A 20384-nucleotide genomic window follows, 5' to 3' on the forward strand; every position below is an offset into this window, starting at 1 on the left:
ACCTTAAATCACTCTGACTTTTAATACAGGAAATAAACTCATGCCGACCATATTGATTTCTGTGACGTTCCATTTTCTCAAGGTAGAAGGGAGGGAGTGATGTAGGAAGCAAAGCTGCTCTACAGTTCTTACAGAAAGAGACCTTAGAGGGATTGTCTACTTTGGACATTGTTTTGTCAGAATAGTCCTCTAAAAAAAAAAGCTGATCGCAGACAAGTAGTAGTCTAGACAGGGACCTAATTGCAAGTGGTAATTTGTTTGCAGTGTCCCCACAGGTGAAACACAGTATTAGATATTTCCCATTGAAGAGGAACACATAGACCTGCTGGGTCCTTAAGTGGGAGAGACTACTTTGGGTATTAGTTGAGGGTGCAGGACAGTGGACCCCTTTATTAAAGGGTTTTCTAAACTAGACAACCCAATAAATAGATTTTCCCCAGCAAAAACGCTCATCAGCTAACCACAGCATAGATGATGTGTCTGATCAGTGGGTGTCCCACCTCTGGGATCTCTACCTATCACACCTGTGCCCCCCAATGAGGTGGACACTGTGTAGACTCTAACAAACAGAATGCAAGTATCTGACCAATGCTCGACTCAAGCGAGGACTCATACATTTTTGTGATCATGGGGCAGCCACTGCTCTTCATATATCCCATGAAAAAAATGTCAACCTCACTAACAGGCCTGTCTGCCATATACCAGACGGACTCTCCGAACCCTACAGACTAGAGCAAGGATGAGAACCTTCCTAATTCCGCAGGCATGTAAAATGTCATCATGTAATCCCTGTACTCAAGGAGAATACGGAGCAGCCTATTCCCCTCTCTCCATTCAGAACAAATGCACAATGTATAAAAGGGAGGACAGGGATGGCCCCTTGGTTACACACTACGGGTACAAACCCACACACCGTATACACAGCAAAAATGCAGCAGATTTGAAGCAAATTTGTTGGTGCAGATTTGATGCTGCGTTCAGTTATTTAGATCTAATCTGCTGCATATTTGTTGCGTGTTTGTTGCGTATTTGCTGCGTATCACAGCAGTAAATAAGCTGCGTATACAGTGTGTGGGTTTGTATCCTAAGGGTATAAACCCACACACCGTATAAGCAGCGTATTTACTGCTGCGATACGCAGCAAATACGCAGCAGATTAGATCTAAATAACTGAACACAGCATCAAATCTGCACCAACAAATCTGCTGCGTATTTGCTGCGTATTTGTTGCGTATCTGCTGTGTATACGGTGTGTGGGTTTGTACCCTAAGGGTACAAACCCACACACCGTATATGCAGCTTATTTACTGCTGCGATACGCAGCAAATACGCAGCAGATTAGATCTTAATAACTGGACACAGCATCAAATCTGCTTCAAATCTGCTGCGTTTTTGCTGCGTATACGGTGTGTGGGTTTGTACCCTCAGGGTACAAACACACACAGCAGATATGCAGCAGATTTGATGCTGTGTTCAGTTATTTAGATCTAATCTGCTGCGTATCGCAGCTGTAAATACGCAGCGTATAAGCCGTGTGTGTTTGTACCCTAAAGGCCGTATTACACAGCACGATAATGAGGGGAAAGAGTGCCGACCTGTCAGCCCGGTGCTCCCCTCCCCCTCATAGGGTGATTTCACACTGAGGAATTCTCGAGGAATTGAAGCAAAAAGTTTTCTGCTTGAAAATCCTCGCCTATTCAGCTCTGGCAGAATAGGAGCAGAATTTGAGCGGAATTCAAGCGGAATTTCAAGAGGAATTAAAGCCCCATTGACTTCTATAGGACTCCTCTAGCGGAAAGCAGATCCGCAGCGGAATTTTCAGCGCAGAAATTCCGCTGTGTGAACAAATAAGAGGAAAGCCCATTAAAGCTTAAACATTTACAATGTTCATTCTTTACGGGCGGAATTCCGTGCAGATTTCGCCCGCATTTTGCAGCGGAATTCGCGAGAATTCCTCAGTGTGAACCCACCCATACTGCCCGAATGGGAGCAGCGGAAGAGGCTGCCTGAATGATCCTCAGATGATTGAAGTCAGTGGCTGTCTGCTGCCGACACTCCTATTGCAAGGAGCAACGCACTGCAAACAGTCACTGACAGGATAGGGATTTTACAACATGTTGAAAGACCACGATGCCGGCTGATCATGGTCTGTCAACATATTAAAAATTCTGACCCCGTCAGCAACGGTCTGCAGAGCGTCGCTGTGTAAGCTCATCGCGGTCTTCTAACACAAAACAATTAACGGATGGTAAACAAGTAAGGCCGATAATCATTTTGTGTAATGGGGCCTTAAGATTCTTTGAGTACAAGGAAAGCTTAAAATAAAAGCACAGAAAACTTTGGGGAAGTGTGTGGCGACAAGACAGTCAGTAGACGGATACCTATGACTGGCCAGGGCTGACTCTTCTACATGGTTATACACATAAAGAACCAGAAGATACCAGAGCAGACTCAGGCATCGTTGTAGAAAACAACAAGCAGGCCCAGCAGCATATTGCTTCCAGATTCTCCTGCACATTTACAGTAAACCCCCTCCAAGTCTTCTTCCATGTTAAATGAAAACAGATTTCCTTTGCTGGATTCCAGTTTGGTCAAATGAGCCAAAATACAATCACATGCGTCTGAGTTTACAAGAGCGAGAAGCGTCATAGCCACGGCGGGGGAGCAGGCCGCACTCCACGTTTTCCAGGTCAGTTCATGACGAATATGGCACAATGCACATGGAAGGCCTTGGGTGGGGTATGAGTCCGGGGGTCCGGTATGCATCTAATAGAACAGACCATAACTGCTTAACTAATTCTCTATATGAGGCCAGAGACATACAGAAGGTGCTCTACTGATACTCCATATTATTTGTGGTCATATACTGACATATAAAGTCCATAGAAAACTATAGAAAGACTCCAGACTATTCTACCTCCAGCAATAGAGAGTAAATAACCTGTGACCACTCATCAATAGAGGTCCCTTATCATCTGAGTATATGGAGCAGCAGAGGGCCATCATCTCTTTACAGCCCAGAGCCGCGTCATCTATGGCCGCCTCAGCTCTAGCCTAGATCCACTAGCTGTAGATGTAGAGAAATGCCATAATCCCCGATCCAGAGGAATGTAAAGAAATACCATGACGGCCGACTGACATGTGGATAAAAGAAGATGGAGTGCCGGCTCTATTGACTGATTCTTCGTTTCACTTTCCCACAGAAAACCCCCCATTCTAGTGACAGAGACAGGAGAGGAATGACATCCCGCAGCCTAGGAGGGAATGACATCCCACAGCCATGAATCACCAGGGGATAAAGACTGTACTCACAGTTCTCCTCTTCAGGTACAGCTATAGATGGAGGACAACCAACATGGCTACCATTACAGCTCTATATTACCATGCCTTGTTATGCAATGGTGGCCATACACACACACACACACACACACACACACACACACACACACACTGAGGTAACCAATGGTGGCCATACACACACACACACACACACTGAGGTAACCAATGGTGGCCATACACACACACACACACACTGGAGGTAACCAATGGTGGCCATACACACACACACACACTGAGGTAACCAATGGTGGCCATACACACACACACACACACTGAGGTAACCAATGGTGGCCATACACACACACACACTGAGGTAACCAATGGTGGCCATACACACACACACACTGAGGTAACCAATGGTGGCCATACACACACACACACTGAGGTAACCAATGGTGGCCATACACACACACACACACACTGAGGTAACCAATGGTGGCCATACACACACACACACTGAGGTAACCAATGGTGGTCATACACACACACACACACACTGAGGTAACCAATGGTGGTCATACACACACACACACACTGAGGTAACCAATGGTGGCCATACACACACACACACACACACTGAGGTAACCAATGGTGGCCACACACACACACACACACACACACACACTGAGGTAACCAATGGTGGCCATACACACACACACACACACACACACACACACTGAGGTAACCAATGGTGGCCATACATACACACACACACTGGGGTAACCAATGGTGGCCATACATACACACACACACACACACTGAGGTAACCAATGGTGGCCATACATACACACACACACTGAGGTAACCAATGGTGGCCATACACACACACACTGAGGTAACCAATGGTGGCCATACACACACACACTGAGGTAACTATACACACACACACTCACTTTGTGGTAACCAATGGTGGCCATACACAGACTGAACTACACACACACACACACACACACACACACACTCACTTTGTGGTAGCCAATGGCAGCCATACATACACTGAGGTAACCAATGGTGGCCATACACACACTGAGGTAACTATACACACACACTCACTTTGTGGTAACCAATGGCGGCCATACACACACTGAGGTAACCAATGGTGGCCATATACACACTGAGGTAACTATACACACACACACACTAAGGTAACCAATGGCGGCCATACACACACCCGGGTAACGAACGGCGGCCACACATTTAAGATAGCCCATCAGATTACCGCAATGGGGAGAGGAGTGATCTTAAAGGCACCAATCGCCCAATCTGAATCTCAAGCATCGGCAGTCAGTTTGTTTTCACTAGGAAGAACAACAACTCTTTCAAGGAATAGGCGCACCAGGACAACAATAGGACTATTTTTAGACAGGACTAATCGAGTGTCGCTGCTTCAGATTTAAATCGGATACATTGCCCTGCAAGTTGACTCACGTCTACCCCCGACTGCTACCATGATACAGTCAGATGTACACTTGGCCAGTGTTCTGAATAGGGAGAAGGAAATAAGCCGCCGCCAGCCCCATCTGGTAGTAATTTAGCGGCTCTATGATACCTTTGTGTAGATACTCTAACAACGCTGAATGCTGATAGGAATCAATAACGTGAATACACTTTTTTTTAACCAGTATATGTTGTACTTGTAGTAAGATACTGATGTCGATTGAACCCAATGCACATGACAAGGTATGCATTAAAAATCCTATTTGACCATACCCAGACATATACCTGCCTTGTATTGCTGGAAGATAATATCAACTACTCTGTATTCTCCCAGATAATAACAAGGAACGGAAATCTAACAGCAGTATCTTCTCATTCCTAACATCTGGGAGAGTCACCATACCAAAGTCTCGCCTCCGGCCATTGCACTCCTACCTAGCAATTTGCTAGTTGTAATATATGAAGACAAGCCACCAATGGTTGCCATCTAGGATGATCATAAGCAACAGTAGGTATTAGCAGAATCATATCCATTCCCATGCACAGACACAGCTTTGTATACTCGTTCCGTCGTCAGTGGTGCTAAGTGCCGGACCACATTGATCAGCTATCGATGTTCTACCCCAGGGATCGGGAACCTTAGACCCTTCAGCTGTTGCAAAACTACAACACCAATCATGCCAGGACAGCCGAATTGTAGTTTTGCAACCACTGGACAGGATTTCTCATGCCTGGAAAGCCCGTCCAGATACCCCCTCCCCGGACTCTTGTAGTCCCCAGGGATGTTCTGCCGTTTGGGAGGAAGCTCTCCATAATGATATACAGGAGAGGAGCTGATAATCCCGTATACACAGACAGGCCGCAATACGCTCCAGCGCTGACTGTGAGATGACGTAATCTCCTTAAAAGAGCAAATCTCCACATCACAAAGGCGGGAGGAGAGAGAGAGAGAGAGAGAGAGAGAGGGATTTTTATTTATTTTTTTTTTTTTTTGCTCGCAAATGCAGAAAGCAGCTCCCCAAAGAGATATGGAAGCAGTTCCCAAGGTAACAGGAACAATGGCACATCTGGGAGGCAATTCACATTGTGTGAGAGGTGCACAGGTCTGACGGCGCAGAAAACGCTGCAGCGCTACCACGCACTTCACACACAGCTCCGGCCTCAGGGACATCAGTAATGCTGCTGAGATCTTATATAATGGAGGTGCGGGGATATACACTGTATACATACAGATCAGGACTCACAACGGAGGGGGGATTAGAGGGGCTCTGCCGTTCTTTACATTAGGACAGGTGTATGACAGCTCTGCAGTCAGGAGGAGTATGGGTGGTCATACATGCCGGCTGTCAGTCCCATAGGGCACAAGCCCGACCACTGCTCCTTTCCAATATGTAGGAAGGAGGAATGTAAAGGGGGGCTCAGGACCCCCGTTCTGGTGATCAGTGGTGGTCCCAACGAGCACACATTCATCACCTATCCAGTAGACAGACATCACCTACTTAATATGTACAGCCATCTTAAGGGTATGTTCACATAGGACTAAAAAAAGCTGCAGCTCTGTTAAAGGCCATTTTTAAAATCTGGCAGGGGTGGGGATTTGATCAGGAGTATGAATATACCTCTCCATGTATTCACGGTGAGTGGCGGGACTGGCCACAGGACCTCCGCTGAAAGGCATTTTCAGCCCAAGTTATGATGAGGAAAGGCCTGTACCGTCTGATGGACTGGCCGCTCAGCCAACCAGCGACTGGAGCAGCGCCCCCCCTCCTACAGTCACTGACTGGCTGAGCGGCCAGTCCATCAGCAAGGTTGTGATGTGTCAGCGGCTGCGATCCTAGAGCCCAGGAGGGGTGCCGAAGCCGGTCACCACAGGCATGGGGAGAGGTAAGTTTGTACTCATGACCAAATTTCCACTTCTTGATTTTAAAAATGGACGACTTCTCCTTTAAGTGGGAAAGTCTGCAGCATATCCATCACGTGTGAAAATACCCTAAGGGCCCTGTCACACGGAAAGATAATCGTGGGAAAAATAGTTAGAATTGAAGCCACACTCTGTGTATACAGGCAACAATCAAACGACTAACAAAGATGCGATCGTGTGTCGTTGATCCCAACTTTTCAGCCAACCATAAAATCATTGTTAATCTTTCGGTGTATGTACACATGGTTCCATCACTATTACAATCGTTCAGGAACCAGAGTTTACGAACAATCGTAATTGCGATCGTAACTAACACTTATCGTCCTGTGTGTCATGGTGAATGATTTCCGGTTGTTTGCGATTGCTTATATATAATCAGAGAAAAGAAAAAATTGTCTAACAGGACCCTAAAGCTGGCCATAAAGTATAGATGTCTGGCACCCTCACTACTCCGCAGAATAGATGTAGCTGAGCTGAAGTAACGGACACAGCTGGGGACGTCACATCCCTATCCTTATAGTCATCAATGTATCAACCCTGCAAAACTACCATTCACCTATCAGTAGGTATAAGTAGTGTTGGAGAACACTCCTGCACACATGGGATGAGCGTACATGGAGGTGATCTCCTGGGTCAGATCTGTATCCTCGATTACTCTGATTTTAGTCACAGTAAATATGGGTGACGTCACCCACCCAGGACGTGGCGGCAGCCAGCTGTGCACAGTGTTGTTCGGGGACCCCAGGCTCTCCGGCAGGCAGCGCTCACCTTGTCACGCTGTCAGTAAATTACAGCTCCGGCTTGTCCCTGGCATTCGCCTGCCACCACATTGGGTCTGCATAGCAATTTTCTGGTTTGCAAACAAAACCATAAATGCCCACACAAAGCTTAACCCTGGAGGTGCCAGCACACAACGCTGTGCCCGCCTGATCCTACAGGGGTATCCATAGCAAACAACCACCAGACTTCGGCCATTGGCTGTCCAGGCATGATGGAAATTGTAGTTTTGCAACAGCTGGAGGACCGGAGTCCCTCATGCCTGCCTTAAAGGGATTGTTTACCTTTTTTTTTCTTTCTTTTAAATTAACTGGTGCCAGAAAGTGGTGTATTCTCTCCAGTAGTCACAGTGCTCTCTGCTGCCACCTCTGTCTGTGTCAGGAACTGTCCAGAGCAGCAGCAAATCCCCATAGAAAACCTCTCCAGCTCTCCAGAGTGGAAATAATACACCACTTCCTGTAGGACATACAGCAGCTGGTAAGTACTGGAAGACTTGAGATTTTTTTTTTTTATAGAAGTAAATTACAAATCTTTGGCACCAGTTGATTTTAAAGATTTATTTTATTTTTTTTTTTTTTAACAAACAACCCCTTTAAGGGCTGTTTCTGAATCGGAAGTCTGGAGATATTTACAGGACGAGACATAAGAATGGGGCTATAAAAGTCAGCGACAATTTCTACAATGTTGTCACCTTTACCAGTCACACGTGCAGGTTTTGCCCCTGATTTGCCGTACTATCCGTGTGGCGCATTGGCTGTGTTCACGCACATCTGATTTGCTGAATCTGCATAACCTGCTCTTTCGGCTGTCGACCATCACTCCCTATACACGTATGCTCAGCCCAGAGGAGCGTGCATCTGTCCTATAAGCAGACAGGTGCAATCCGTGCCCATCCTGTGGCTCTCCGGCTGTTGCAAGACTACAACTCCCAGCATGCCATGGAACAGCCACAGGTCTACAAAGACCCCCCAGGATGGGCACTCACAGCAGCATGGAAGCCAGCGTTCCCAGCCTCCCCCTCCCCCATTTTCAGCCTCCAGAATTTCTCTCCCTGATTTCCAACAAAACTAACCAGGAAAGCAGATGTTCCCAGGGCTCCGGACTCGGGTTAACTCTTCAGCTGCTCTTTCTTAAAGGAGCCAGACAGAAAATTGATGGGGAGACTTACAAAAGCACACCCCAATGCAACATGCCCTCATAGGGGCCCATCTGTCTAAGCTGGGGGTCTCCAGAGGACATCACAGCAGCAGTGGCGGCCATACTGGAGACCACTGGAGGGGACACGGGGCCAAGTGTATGCACACACTCCTGTATACAGGGGGACAGCGACTTATGTGTTGTGGCCCCCAACAAGCAGGGCGCCCCCTGCTGGGAGGGAGGACAGTGTATATGTACAGGCTGCGGGAGGTGCTGCTAATGTATCCTGACATCATCATCACGCAGATTATAACGCAGTGCAGACATGGCATGCGCGGACATTACACGGATGGCGTGCGCGATGGGCGGACATTACACGGATGGCGTGCGCGATGGGCGGACATTACACGGATGGCGTGCGCGATGGGCGGACATTACACGGATGGCGTGTATGTATACTCAAGGCGGCATGAATGATACATGGTCCTGTATGTATGATAGTTATGTATGACTAACCTCCAATACAGAGAAGAGGGAGGTATAACGTACGTATAATGTGCACTGCTGTATGTATGACAACTACATGGGTGATGTACAATACATGTGACTTCTATATATCAATTTATGCATGACAGTTACCTGTATGTGTGATAGATGGGTATGTGACTGATGTACAGTATATTGATGTATAGTACATGGCAGATGTATGACAGATTTCTATGACTGATGTACAGGATATGGATGATGTATAAGCGATGTACAGAACATGACGTCCCATGTATGTATGATAGATTTGTAAGGCTGATGTATAGAGTATGGATGATACATGTACAGTATATGGATGGATGATGTACCTTATAGATTGGTATGGCTGATATACAGTATATGGATGATGTACCGTACATTATAGATTGGTATGGATGATAGATATACAGTATATGGATGATGTACCTTATAGATTGGTATGGATGATAGATATACAGTATATGGATGATGTACCTTATAGATTGGTATGGATGATAGATATACAGTATATGGATGATGTATAACTGATGTACAGAACATGATAGATATAAGAAATACAATATATGTATGGTAGATGTATCAGTGATGTAAAGAACATGTATAAAGTATGATAGGTGTATGTATGGCTGATGAGTGTATGACAGATGTACAGTGTATATGTATAATGGCTCTCTGGGTGATGTACAGTATAATATACATGTGTGAGTGTGTGTGATGGCTGTCTGTGTGATGTACAGTATATATATATATATATATATATGTGTGTGTGTATAATGGCTGTCTGTGTGATGTACAGTGTGTATATATATATATATATATATATATATATATATATATATATATATATATATATACACATACATACACATATGGGCTGTCTGTGTGATGCAGAGCACATGACAGCCCCGTGCAGCCCCGGTACACGGTATGGGAGGATGGATGGAGGTATGAGGAGCCCCGGCAGCCATATACACAGCTATATCCATAAGATGGCGGCGCTGCCCCCCGACGTGCCCTCCTCACAGGTGCCTCACCTGCTGCCCCCGGCCCGGGCTCCCCCACCTGCTGCCCCCGGCCCGGGCTCCCCCACCTGCTGCCCCCGTCTCCCTTCCCCCGTCTCCCCGCTCCCTCCCCCCGGGCTCACCTGCTGGTACTCGGTGTCCTCCGGCAGGAAGTCTCCGCTGATGAACTCCCACTTGAGGCTGAGGTGCGGCAGGCGGTGCAGCAGGGTCACCCACCACGGCGGGGTATAGCTGATGGCGGCCGCCATGTCTCGGAGCTCAGCGCCCGGGCCTGCCGCTCCTCAGGTGCCGGGGATGTGCCGGGGGTCGCGGGCAGCGCTCACAGCTCAGGCTCGCCGCCTCCCGTCCATCCTCCGGTCAGGATTATTTCCTGATCCCCGGCTCTCCCCCGCTCATCGTCCTCCAGAGCCCGGTTACCGGCGCTGCTCCGGGACGCTCCCGGTGTTCCAGTCCCGAGAGCTGCTCCCCAGATCCGGCTCTTTGTTCCCTGAGAATCGCTGTGCTCTGGACCCCTCCCTCTCCCGGTCTAGCCCCGCCCCCTCTCCGCCAGAGCCGCCCTCAGCCCCGCCCAGCTGCCCGGGAGCCCCTCAGCCCGTGCGACTTTCCGGGGAGTTCTGCTTTGCGTTTCTTGTCGCAAAACAGTCACATTCCATAGTGTGGACCGAGACTGTAGTGCGACTCTCTGCCTCACGGCAATGCCTTTAGGCTAAGATCCTATAACTACGACTCCCAGCATGCCCTGACAGAACAAGGCTACCAGGACACGCTGGGCGTTGTAGTTTTGCATCAAACTACGTTATTAGGTCATGCTGGGACTTGTAGTTTTGTAACACTACTTGCTGGGAGTTATACTTCTACAACAGGTTGGAAAACTACAATTCCCATCATGCTCGGAGAGCCAACGCTAAAGCTTTATTGTCCAGGCATGCTGGGAGTTGTAGTTCTGCCACTGATCATCCACCAGTTTACATGGTGACCAATATTCTGATACCGGGGCGGCTGACAATGATGGACGTGGTGTGACTGTACCCCTAGTAGTTACATGGCGGTCACCATAGCCACAAGCAGACCCCCTTCCTATGTATACAGCTCCAGATTCCCTGTATATATAGACTGTTCACCCCAACTGACTCGGGCGGTAGCTGCTCCATACACACTGGGTGTCCGTTGTGGTCAGTGGCCGAGATCTGAGATAACTGCGATCTCTCTGTGTGTTCTACAAGCCGCACTTATCTGACAGGCATTGGTATGTGACTGCCACATTCCAGAAATCATGTGACCAGGTGTCAGCTAGTAATACCTTTTTGACATATAAACTGTACCCTGATGAAGCTGCAAACAAAGCGAGGGAAACACGTCGGAATGTCTTATATACCGTACTTGAGCTAAGATGGTGAGAAGTAAGAGATCCTACGCCGTATTCTTACTCCATCTTTGTTCTTCGGCCAGCCTCGCCAGTCACCGGGGTAAAAGTGTTGATTTGGGGAGACAATCTGCCAAGATACATTAGTTATACTGAAGAGAGAAAACTGAATGTCCAGCGGTCATAGAAGAAGTGCTCAGGTACTATCATCAATGGGGCGGCAACACTGGGAGATGTAGTTCAGCACCCCTGCAAAGGGATTCAAGGACCATACATACTGTACCCCGGGCTCAGAAAGGGGATGAGCCCAAACTGTTCTCACAGTTGTCAATGTTGTAAAGGGGCACTACAGAAAAAAACAAATCAGATCATCCGGTGTCAGAAAGTTATATAGATTTGTAAATTACTTTTGTTTAAAAATCTCCAGTCTTCCAGTACTTATCAGCTGCTGTATGTCCTGCAGGAAGTGGTGTACTCTTTCCAGTTGGACACAGTGCTCTCTGCTGCCACCTCTGTCCATGTCAGGAACTGTCCAGAGCAGGAGAGGGTTTCTATATGGATTTGCGACTGCTCCGGACAGTTCTTGACATGGACAGAGGTGGCAGCAGAGAGCACTGTGTCAGACTGCAAAGAATACACCACTTCCTCCAGGACATACAGCAGCTGATAAGTACTGGAAGACTGGAGATTTTTAAATAGAAGTAAGTTACAAATCTATAGGATAATAGGTGAAGGAGGGATATTGCCATGGCGGTTACTTACTATGAGGTCTGCTAGGCTCCTTAGTTGCAGTTAAGAGAGCTCTGAATACTTAAAGGGGCACTCTGGCGAGAATTTTTTGCTTTCAAATCAACTAGTGTTTAGTTGATTTGAAAGCAAAAAATTCTCGCCAGAGTACCCCTTTAAATATTCAGAGCTCTCTTAACTGCAACTAAGGAGCCTAGCAGACCTCATAGTAAGTAACCGCCATGGCAATATCCCTCCTTCACCAAGCTTTACACCTGGCACAATGCGGTCAGGGTGGTAACATTCTCCTGGCACTCACCAAAACTACAACTCCCATCATGTCTGGACAGCCATAGCTTTAGCTGTCCAGGCATGATGGGAGTTGTAGTTTTGCAACAGCTGGAGGACCGAAGGCTCCCTACCCCTGGTCTAGAGGCACGACGTGTCTTACACGACTCCATCCAACACCTGACCACGTCGGGCTTGCATGCAGCGGCTCAGCCAATGTTATAATCAGACACATGTTCTGTGATACACTGGAAAAGGCTGGAAACCATGAACAAGCTTCAGACCTGTATGACCATTTTCTTTTATATGTTGAGTATTCTCCATAGCTACACACAATGCTATTGTCCATATACAGTTACTGTCATCCATATACAGGCTAATGTCCTACAGGTATATAGCGGTGTATAGTTCACTCACTGACCAAACTATGCAGGCCGGGCCCCAGCTGCCCTGAGGATAGCACAGTACAGTGTTAGGAGACAGGGGAGGGCTGTCACACAGGTCACATCTCGGCTGTCACAGCTGCTGGGGGGTAAATAGCAGATCCCCCACCGTGCGCTTCAGTCACGTCATTGCATTTGGACGGACGCAGTTGTTTATGAAGCTGTGGTCGACAATCAGTGAAAGGAGTGATCACCTCCGGGGGAAAATCTGGTTTTAGACAATGTGGAAACAATAGAGCGAATCTTGTTCATATCAATTTGTGATCACATATAATTGCATGACGGCATTACAATGCCCCGGGCTATACATGTGCATCTCTACTTAGAGGATATGTCCACCTTTGGACAACATTTTATAGTTTATAGCTAGATACAATTATAGCTATACAGCAGGAAATGGTTTAATTTTTCCTACATCACATTACTGTACAGTCCAGCTCCAGGCTGTGCGTGTTATGGTCTCGTGATTACAGTGTGCTTCCCATTATAGAATCACCGTGTAGAAAATAAGTTTTTATGCCCTATGGTTTGCAGTCAGGGGGAGATCTTTCCATGCATCAATGTGACAAGTAAATATAAGGAAGTTAATAAAATATCTTATTAGAGAAAAATGCTTTTATAACATATCTTATCAGAGAAAATGCTTTTGTAAAATATCTTATCAGAGAAAAATGCATTTATCTCCCCCCCCCCCTCTTCTAAACTGATCATTCACTTTGCAAAACTGCTCACCTATGTCTGGAGATGGCTCTGGTCAGGTTACAGATGCCCATACAAGTCTAAAGTGAAGGGAGGTACTGGAGATGGAAGCAGCAACTTATAGTGAGTGTTATATGTCCTATCACTGTGTTGAATTTACAGCTTACACTGTCTTCCATGCTGCTGCTTCTTAGGGTGTGCTATAGACAGAGAGTGGCAGGAAAATAAATACTAACCTATCATATATTGTAGAATATTGGGTGATAAAGTCCTCTTTTACCCCAGACCAGAGGTGTCAAACTGACGGCCCTCAAGATGTTTGCCTAGACAGACAAAGCTTTAAACCACTACCAACCCAATATCCAGCATAGAAACAGGCTGGTAATGATGCCCTTGTATATTCCTGTATGCAAAATAATTGAAAATGGCACAATATTTAAATGATAAAGAGTCAAGGGGGAGGAGACATGCTGGCCCACCCCCCTACTGGCTTGATTGACATTCCTCAGGCCAGGTCATCACTAGACACCTCTAACAGCATCCAGCACAGGTGAAGCCCAGGCCATGTTCTGTATCACCCAACGTCAGTATATAGCCAAAAAGATTAAATCTTGATAAAATAATAATAAATTCTTGATTGGCTGGCGGCAATCTCGTGGGTAGGTGGGGGCAGACGCCGGTCTCGATCTCCTGGGTGCGCTGCCCTGCAGGAGGAGCAGCTTGCCTGGAGCGCCACAGCTCCCCCTGCAGATCAGAGCGGTTTTTTTTGTTTTGTTTTTTTAAAAACAAATTTACTATTTTCAAAGAGATTGAAATCAATTCTCAAAATCTGAGCGAATGCTACGTTGACACGGAACGATAATTCGCCCGATCGTACGAATAACGATGTCGGAGTAACGATTTTTTTTCATAACGATCAGCGTTTAGACGGTACGATATATCGTACGGAAATTCGTTTTGCGATAGCTTAAGCCTGTCTCACACATTGGTTAAATCGGCAAACGACTGTTCACACGGAACGATCTGCAAATTTTTTGCGAACGATCAACGACGATTTGAGAACATGTTCAAAAATCAAAATGAACAATTTCTCGCTCGTCGTTTGATCGTTCGCTGCGTTTACACGGATTATCGTTCGAATTCGATCGTTATCGTGCAAATTCGCACGATAATCGTTCCGTGTAAACGCAACATAATAAATCGAATTATTTGAATTAACCGCCCAGCCCTACCATCAGTGTATCCTACATACTCCCATTTCCAGGAGCAATAACAGAGGGACAGCACAGTGCAGAGATCTAAGAGACTATGGACTAGACTAGACAGGTCAGCACAGTCGCAGAGATCTAAGAGACTATGGACTAGACTAGACAGGTCAGCACAGTCGCAGAGATCTAAGAGACTATGGACTAGACTAGACAGGTCAGCACAGTCGCAGAGATCTAAGAGACTATGGACTAGACTAGACAGGTCAGCACAGTCGCAGAGATCTAAGAGACTATGGACTAGACTAGACAGGTCAGCACAGTCGCAGAGATCTAAGAGACTATGGACTAGACTAGACAGGTCAGCACAGTCGTGTGTGTTTGTGTGTGTGTGAAAGATAATGGGAATCAGACTGTGAGCACCGACTGGAACAGACTGGTTAACGCCTGTGTACAGCGCTGCAGAATATGCTGGTGATACAGTAGGAAAGCAATGCCAGGAGTTACAGACTGTCAGCTACACTGACTGATTATTAGATCAGGGACCCGGATCAGATAAAGAAAATGAGAAAACCTATTAATTGTGGCGGCTAGTTTGAGCCAGGTGCAGAGAGTGAAAGGTAATTTCCTGCCTCTCATTCACTAAGTGCTGCAGCGATAACCAGAGCGGAGGGAGAGGAGAGCGGCCGCCTGTGCTGCAGATCTGCTGGACCCTGATATCATCTGCCCAACTATTATCTGTCTGCCGTACAGCAGATAACATGCAATCTAATAAGAAGAACCACCGCCACCGCGTCCGGCCACAGCCATTTTAATAAAGGAAGAGATCAGTTTCATTGGTCTTTGCAGAGTTGTTCACTTTTCTTCTGGTATACACAGGGGGTCCTGAGCGGGGGTCTTCCTCTATCATGTCTATATACACTCACAGGGCATTTGGGCAGGGGTAGTCCTAGTGAGACAGACACTAGAGATGAGTATGCTGGAGGCCGATCGTGCGGCATTTGGTTACTGGTGGCTGAAGAAGTTGGATGCCGCCCTAGGGAGTTCAGGAAAACATAGAGACAGCCATAGGCCATATCCATGTTTTCCCAGGCTCCTTAGCGCTGCATAAGTTGGATACACTGATAATCAAATCTGCTCACACCTTTCATGGGTGGGTATAGGCAGTGTGACCCTGTTCTCATCCACAGTCCCTACCTACCTGGATGATCCGCCCCACACAGTGGCCCCCAGCCGGGTGACAGTCTCTACCCTGACTATGGGCGGCATGTAAATGGACACAGGTCAGGACAGAGACAGACAAATAGACAGAACACAATAAAGTGTAACCAGACTAGCTGAGGGTGAAAACCTAGATAGCAGTGCAGTACAAAATCAGAATCCAACAGAGTAGTCAGACAAGCCAGAGTCAAACCGGGATAGGACATCGGGTCCAGAATCAGAAGGCGAAAGCAAGAAGGTCAGAAGACATGGCAAACGATCAGGGTTCCAGGAAAGCAGAGTACTCAGAAGAAATGCTGGGGAGGTAACCGACCAATCACAGAGGCCATGTTACAGATCCAGAGCGTCTCAGCGTCTATGATTGGCCTGAGTAATGAGTGGAAACGTGCCACCTAGAACTAGTGGTCACTAGTGGATCCACTGACCACTATGTCCTGCAAATGATGGCTGGAAGCAGATGGGGAATGCAAGGTGGCTAGGACTGGGAATGCAGTAATTTGTTAGTACCAGAATGACTGTACATAGAGGTATACAGTAGATATGTCAGTAGTATATACATAGAGGTATACAGTAGACATGTCAGTAGTATATACAGAGGTATACAGTAGACATGTTAGTAGTATATACATAGAGGTATACAGTAGACATGTCAGTAGTATATACATAGAGGTATACAGTAGATATGTCAGTAGTATATACATAGAGGTATACAGTAGACATGTCAGTAATATATACATAGAGGTATACAGTAGACATGTAGTATATACATAGTGGTATACAGTAGACATGTCAGTAGTATATACATAGAGGTATACAGTAGACATGTCAGTAGTATATACATAGAGGTATACAGTAGATATGTCAGTAGTATATACATAGAGGTATACAGTAGACATGTCAGTAATATATACATAGAGGTATACAGTAGACATGTAGTATATACATAGTGGTATACAGTAGACATGTCAGTAGTATATACATAGAGGTATACAGTACACATGTCAGTAGTATATACAGAGGTATACAGTAGACATGTTAGTAGTATATACATAGAGGTATACAGTAGACCTCAGTAGTATATACATAGAGGTATACAGTAGATATGTCAGTAGTATATACATAGAGGTATACAGTAGACATGTCAGTAATATATACATAGAGGTATACAGTAGACATGTAGTATATACAGAGTGGTATACAGTAGACATGTCAGTAGTATATACATAGAGGTATACAGTAGATATGTCAGTAGTATATACATAGAGGTATACAGTCCACATTCCAGGCACTGTTATACCCCGCAGATTTTCTGCATGCTAACTTTTCCTTATCATTTCCATTGGAATCAGGGGGGATTATTTCAGTTTACATTCAGGCAGCAGAACAGATAGTATCTGCCTTGGCCATGGATGAACACAGATCCCTACACAATGGAGGCAATATAGGGTAAGGGCTCATTCACACAATCCGTACCAGAATCCTGAGGAGAATCGCGGCACGGATCCCCTAGCCGGATGGACTACGCTGCTAGGAATAGAAGGCAGCATAGTCCAGGCCACTTCTGGTGAACATGGGGGATCCGTGCCGCAATTCTCCTCAGGATCACGGCACAGATCGTGTGAATGAGTCCTTAGTGGCTAATTTCCAAACAATACAAAGAGTAAAAGGAAAATAAAAGTATATTACAAAGTTTTATTTTTATGCCGTGCATCAATTCATCCGTATTTAACTTAAGAGGAAAATCCCTTTAATAGCTGGGAGGGTCCTCTGTTCAGGATCCTGATCTCTTGGCTAGGGTGGAGTGTGATTACAAGGAGTGTCTCATTCTTGACGACCTGTCCTGCCATACATTACACAGACAACCCATGCAATGGTCACTATCTGTCAGCACCCTGGACCTACCCAAGATGCTGACAGTGTGCTGTAGCTGGCAGTCCCCTAGTGAGCATGGTACCTTTTGGTAATTTGTCCATTAAGCACATCCTAGGTCTCCTACTGTATTGAAGAGCCAAAGAGGAGTTGTGGCTCAGAGTTTGTGCTGCACCCTGGCACTGCGTCTTCCTCAATAATGCTTCCCTGCTCTCTCACGCTGTCAGCCGGTGTCTCCAAGTATTTGTCTCAGACATAAACTGCCTACAGAGGACTGATCTGCAACCTGATATAGTTGAATCTCCAAACTTAGCTGTGTTGAACCAATGGTCTAGGGGTAAATCACCTCTTTAGATACAAACAGTTTTTTACCTGGGTTTGATTCCCCTGATGGGCATAAAATATATATTTTTTTCTTCATAATTATATAAAAAAAACTGAATTTTAAAACGAATTTGGACCTGATTGGCAATTCTTTCCACTTTTAAAAATGATACAATAATGAGAAAAAGAAATTATAATTTTCTTCAGGGAATCGAACCCAGAAAAAGTGGTAGCCTCCTATCTCCATTAAGAACCCAGGGCCATACATTGATGCGAGTGGGAAGATCAGGATAGGTACAGTAGCTGTTCGGCTAAGGTCTATTAAAGGTGTATAGCCACTTCTGCATCTACTTATATAAGCAAACAACCTCCCCCACATAGTCTGCATTAAGGTCCTTAGGGAGAGAATTTTAATACAGCTTATACTTCAGTGGATTTCCACAACGACCTATATTATACTGACGGGTTTGTAGAGCAGCAGAGGGTCATAAAGGAAGCAACTCTCACAGAAGACGCTAAAGAAGGAAATGCTAAATGAGTCCCAGAGTTTTCATACATTATAGAGAACCTGTCGGTATTGGTAAGTACTTGTATTGTCCATTAAACGCAAAGCTGGAGCATCTTTTCTTAGAACTCTGCATTGTGCACATTCTCTTATTCCTCCTGGAAATGTATGAATACTTTGACAGCTGGATGTTACCATTCCCTGCCCCTATACCTTCTGACGCTGTCCACTGGGTGCGGAGAGTGTCAGACTGTGTATGGCCATGTTCTCCAACCTGCTGCTCTCCAGCAAAGCTACAACTCTAAAACTCCCAGCATGCTGCGTTGTAGTCTGCAACAGCTGGAGATCCATGGGTAGGGGAACTCTAGTGTATGGTAATGTCCAGATGTGTGTGTGTGTATATATTATATATATATATATATATATATATATATATATATATATTCCACCACCCCCAGGAAAAATAATAACAGGAAAGGAAAGCAGTAAGAAAAGGTGCTCTATAGATTATGGAGAACACAAGTTTACTACATTATATTTAATCTGGCATCAATGTCTGATAGATGATCCTGTCAGATACTCCAAAGGCCTTATTCCACGGAACGATTATCGGCCGTTGCAGACTATAATCATCCCGTGGAATAGAAGGCAACGATCAGCCGACCTTGGTTATGTTGGCTGATCGTTGCTGTTGTCTTTCAACCATGTTGAAAGACAAACGACCGTGAATAGGAGCGTCGGCAGCAGACCGCCACTATCCTCTATGCGATGGCTAGCGATCACCTGGGCAGCCCCCCCGCAGGGAATGAGGAGCAAACGAGCGCTAACCGCCCTTGTTTGCTCCTCCCAGTCAGCCCGTGGAATAGGGCCTTTAGTTATTAGATGATTACCAGACATATAACAGCTTGTGGCCCTCAAGCTGTTGCCACACTAAAATTCCCAGCATGTCTGGACAGCCAAAGCTTCCCCCAACCATGTCTCTATAGCAGTTGCAAAATTACAACTTGGCATTCTGGGAGTTGTTATTTTTTAAACAGCTGGAGGTCCACAGGTTCCCTGACACAGACATATAACGACCTTCAATTCCGGGTCATCTGTTTTTGGCGTTGACTCCATATTATACTGCAGTTCTGGAAACAAGTGCCGGATTATGAGACTTTCTGGATTACTGGGTGCTGGATAAACCTGCTATCCTGTAATGATTGTATATGTGGCCACTAAACCTCCCATACGGCACCTGACAGGAAGCGGCTGTCATGTGGCTTTATCATAGAGCTGCAGACAGTCCTGCTACCATAACAGTATACAGCGCTATCATAGTATGAGGATGTAACGCATTATATATAGTATGTGTTGTAAACAGCTGGGACATTTCTATGGGGTTGAATAATGTGTAGCTTTATGTTATGTAAAGCATCACAACTACAGAAATGAGTACACAACTATCCCGAGAGATCCTGCTTTTTATAGCCCTGCCACATCTTTAGGCTGGGTTCACACTACGTATATTTCAGTCAGTATTGTGGTCCTCATATTGCAACCAAAACCAGGAGTGGATTGAAAACACAGAAAGGATCTGTTCA

General features: G+C 45.9%; 1 protein-coding gene across 2 annotated transcripts in view; it reads right to left on the reverse strand.

Moving 5' to 3' along the window:
• TTYH3 (tweety family member 3) overlaps window positions 1-10671 on the reverse strand; it is an 83733-nt gene extending 73062 nt beyond the window's left edge. For both annotated transcript variants that reach the window (XM_069983928.1, XM_069983926.1), the window contains exon 1: window positions 10281-10671. In XM_069983928.1, coding sequence (XP_069840029.1) covers window positions 10281-10406 — 126 coding nt within the window. In that variant the 5' untranslated portion in view covers window positions 10407-10671. The remainder of the gene's footprint in view (window positions 1-10280) is intronic.
• Window positions 10672-20384: the final 9713 nt, after the last annotated feature.

Source organism: Dendropsophus ebraccatus, chromosome 9 (genome assembly GCF_027789765.1).
Source record: "Dendropsophus ebraccatus isolate aDenEbr1 chromosome 9, aDenEbr1.pat, whole genome shotgun sequence".
Classification (NCBI taxonomy): Eukaryota; Metazoa; Chordata; class Amphibia; order Anura; family Hylidae; genus Dendropsophus; species Dendropsophus ebraccatus.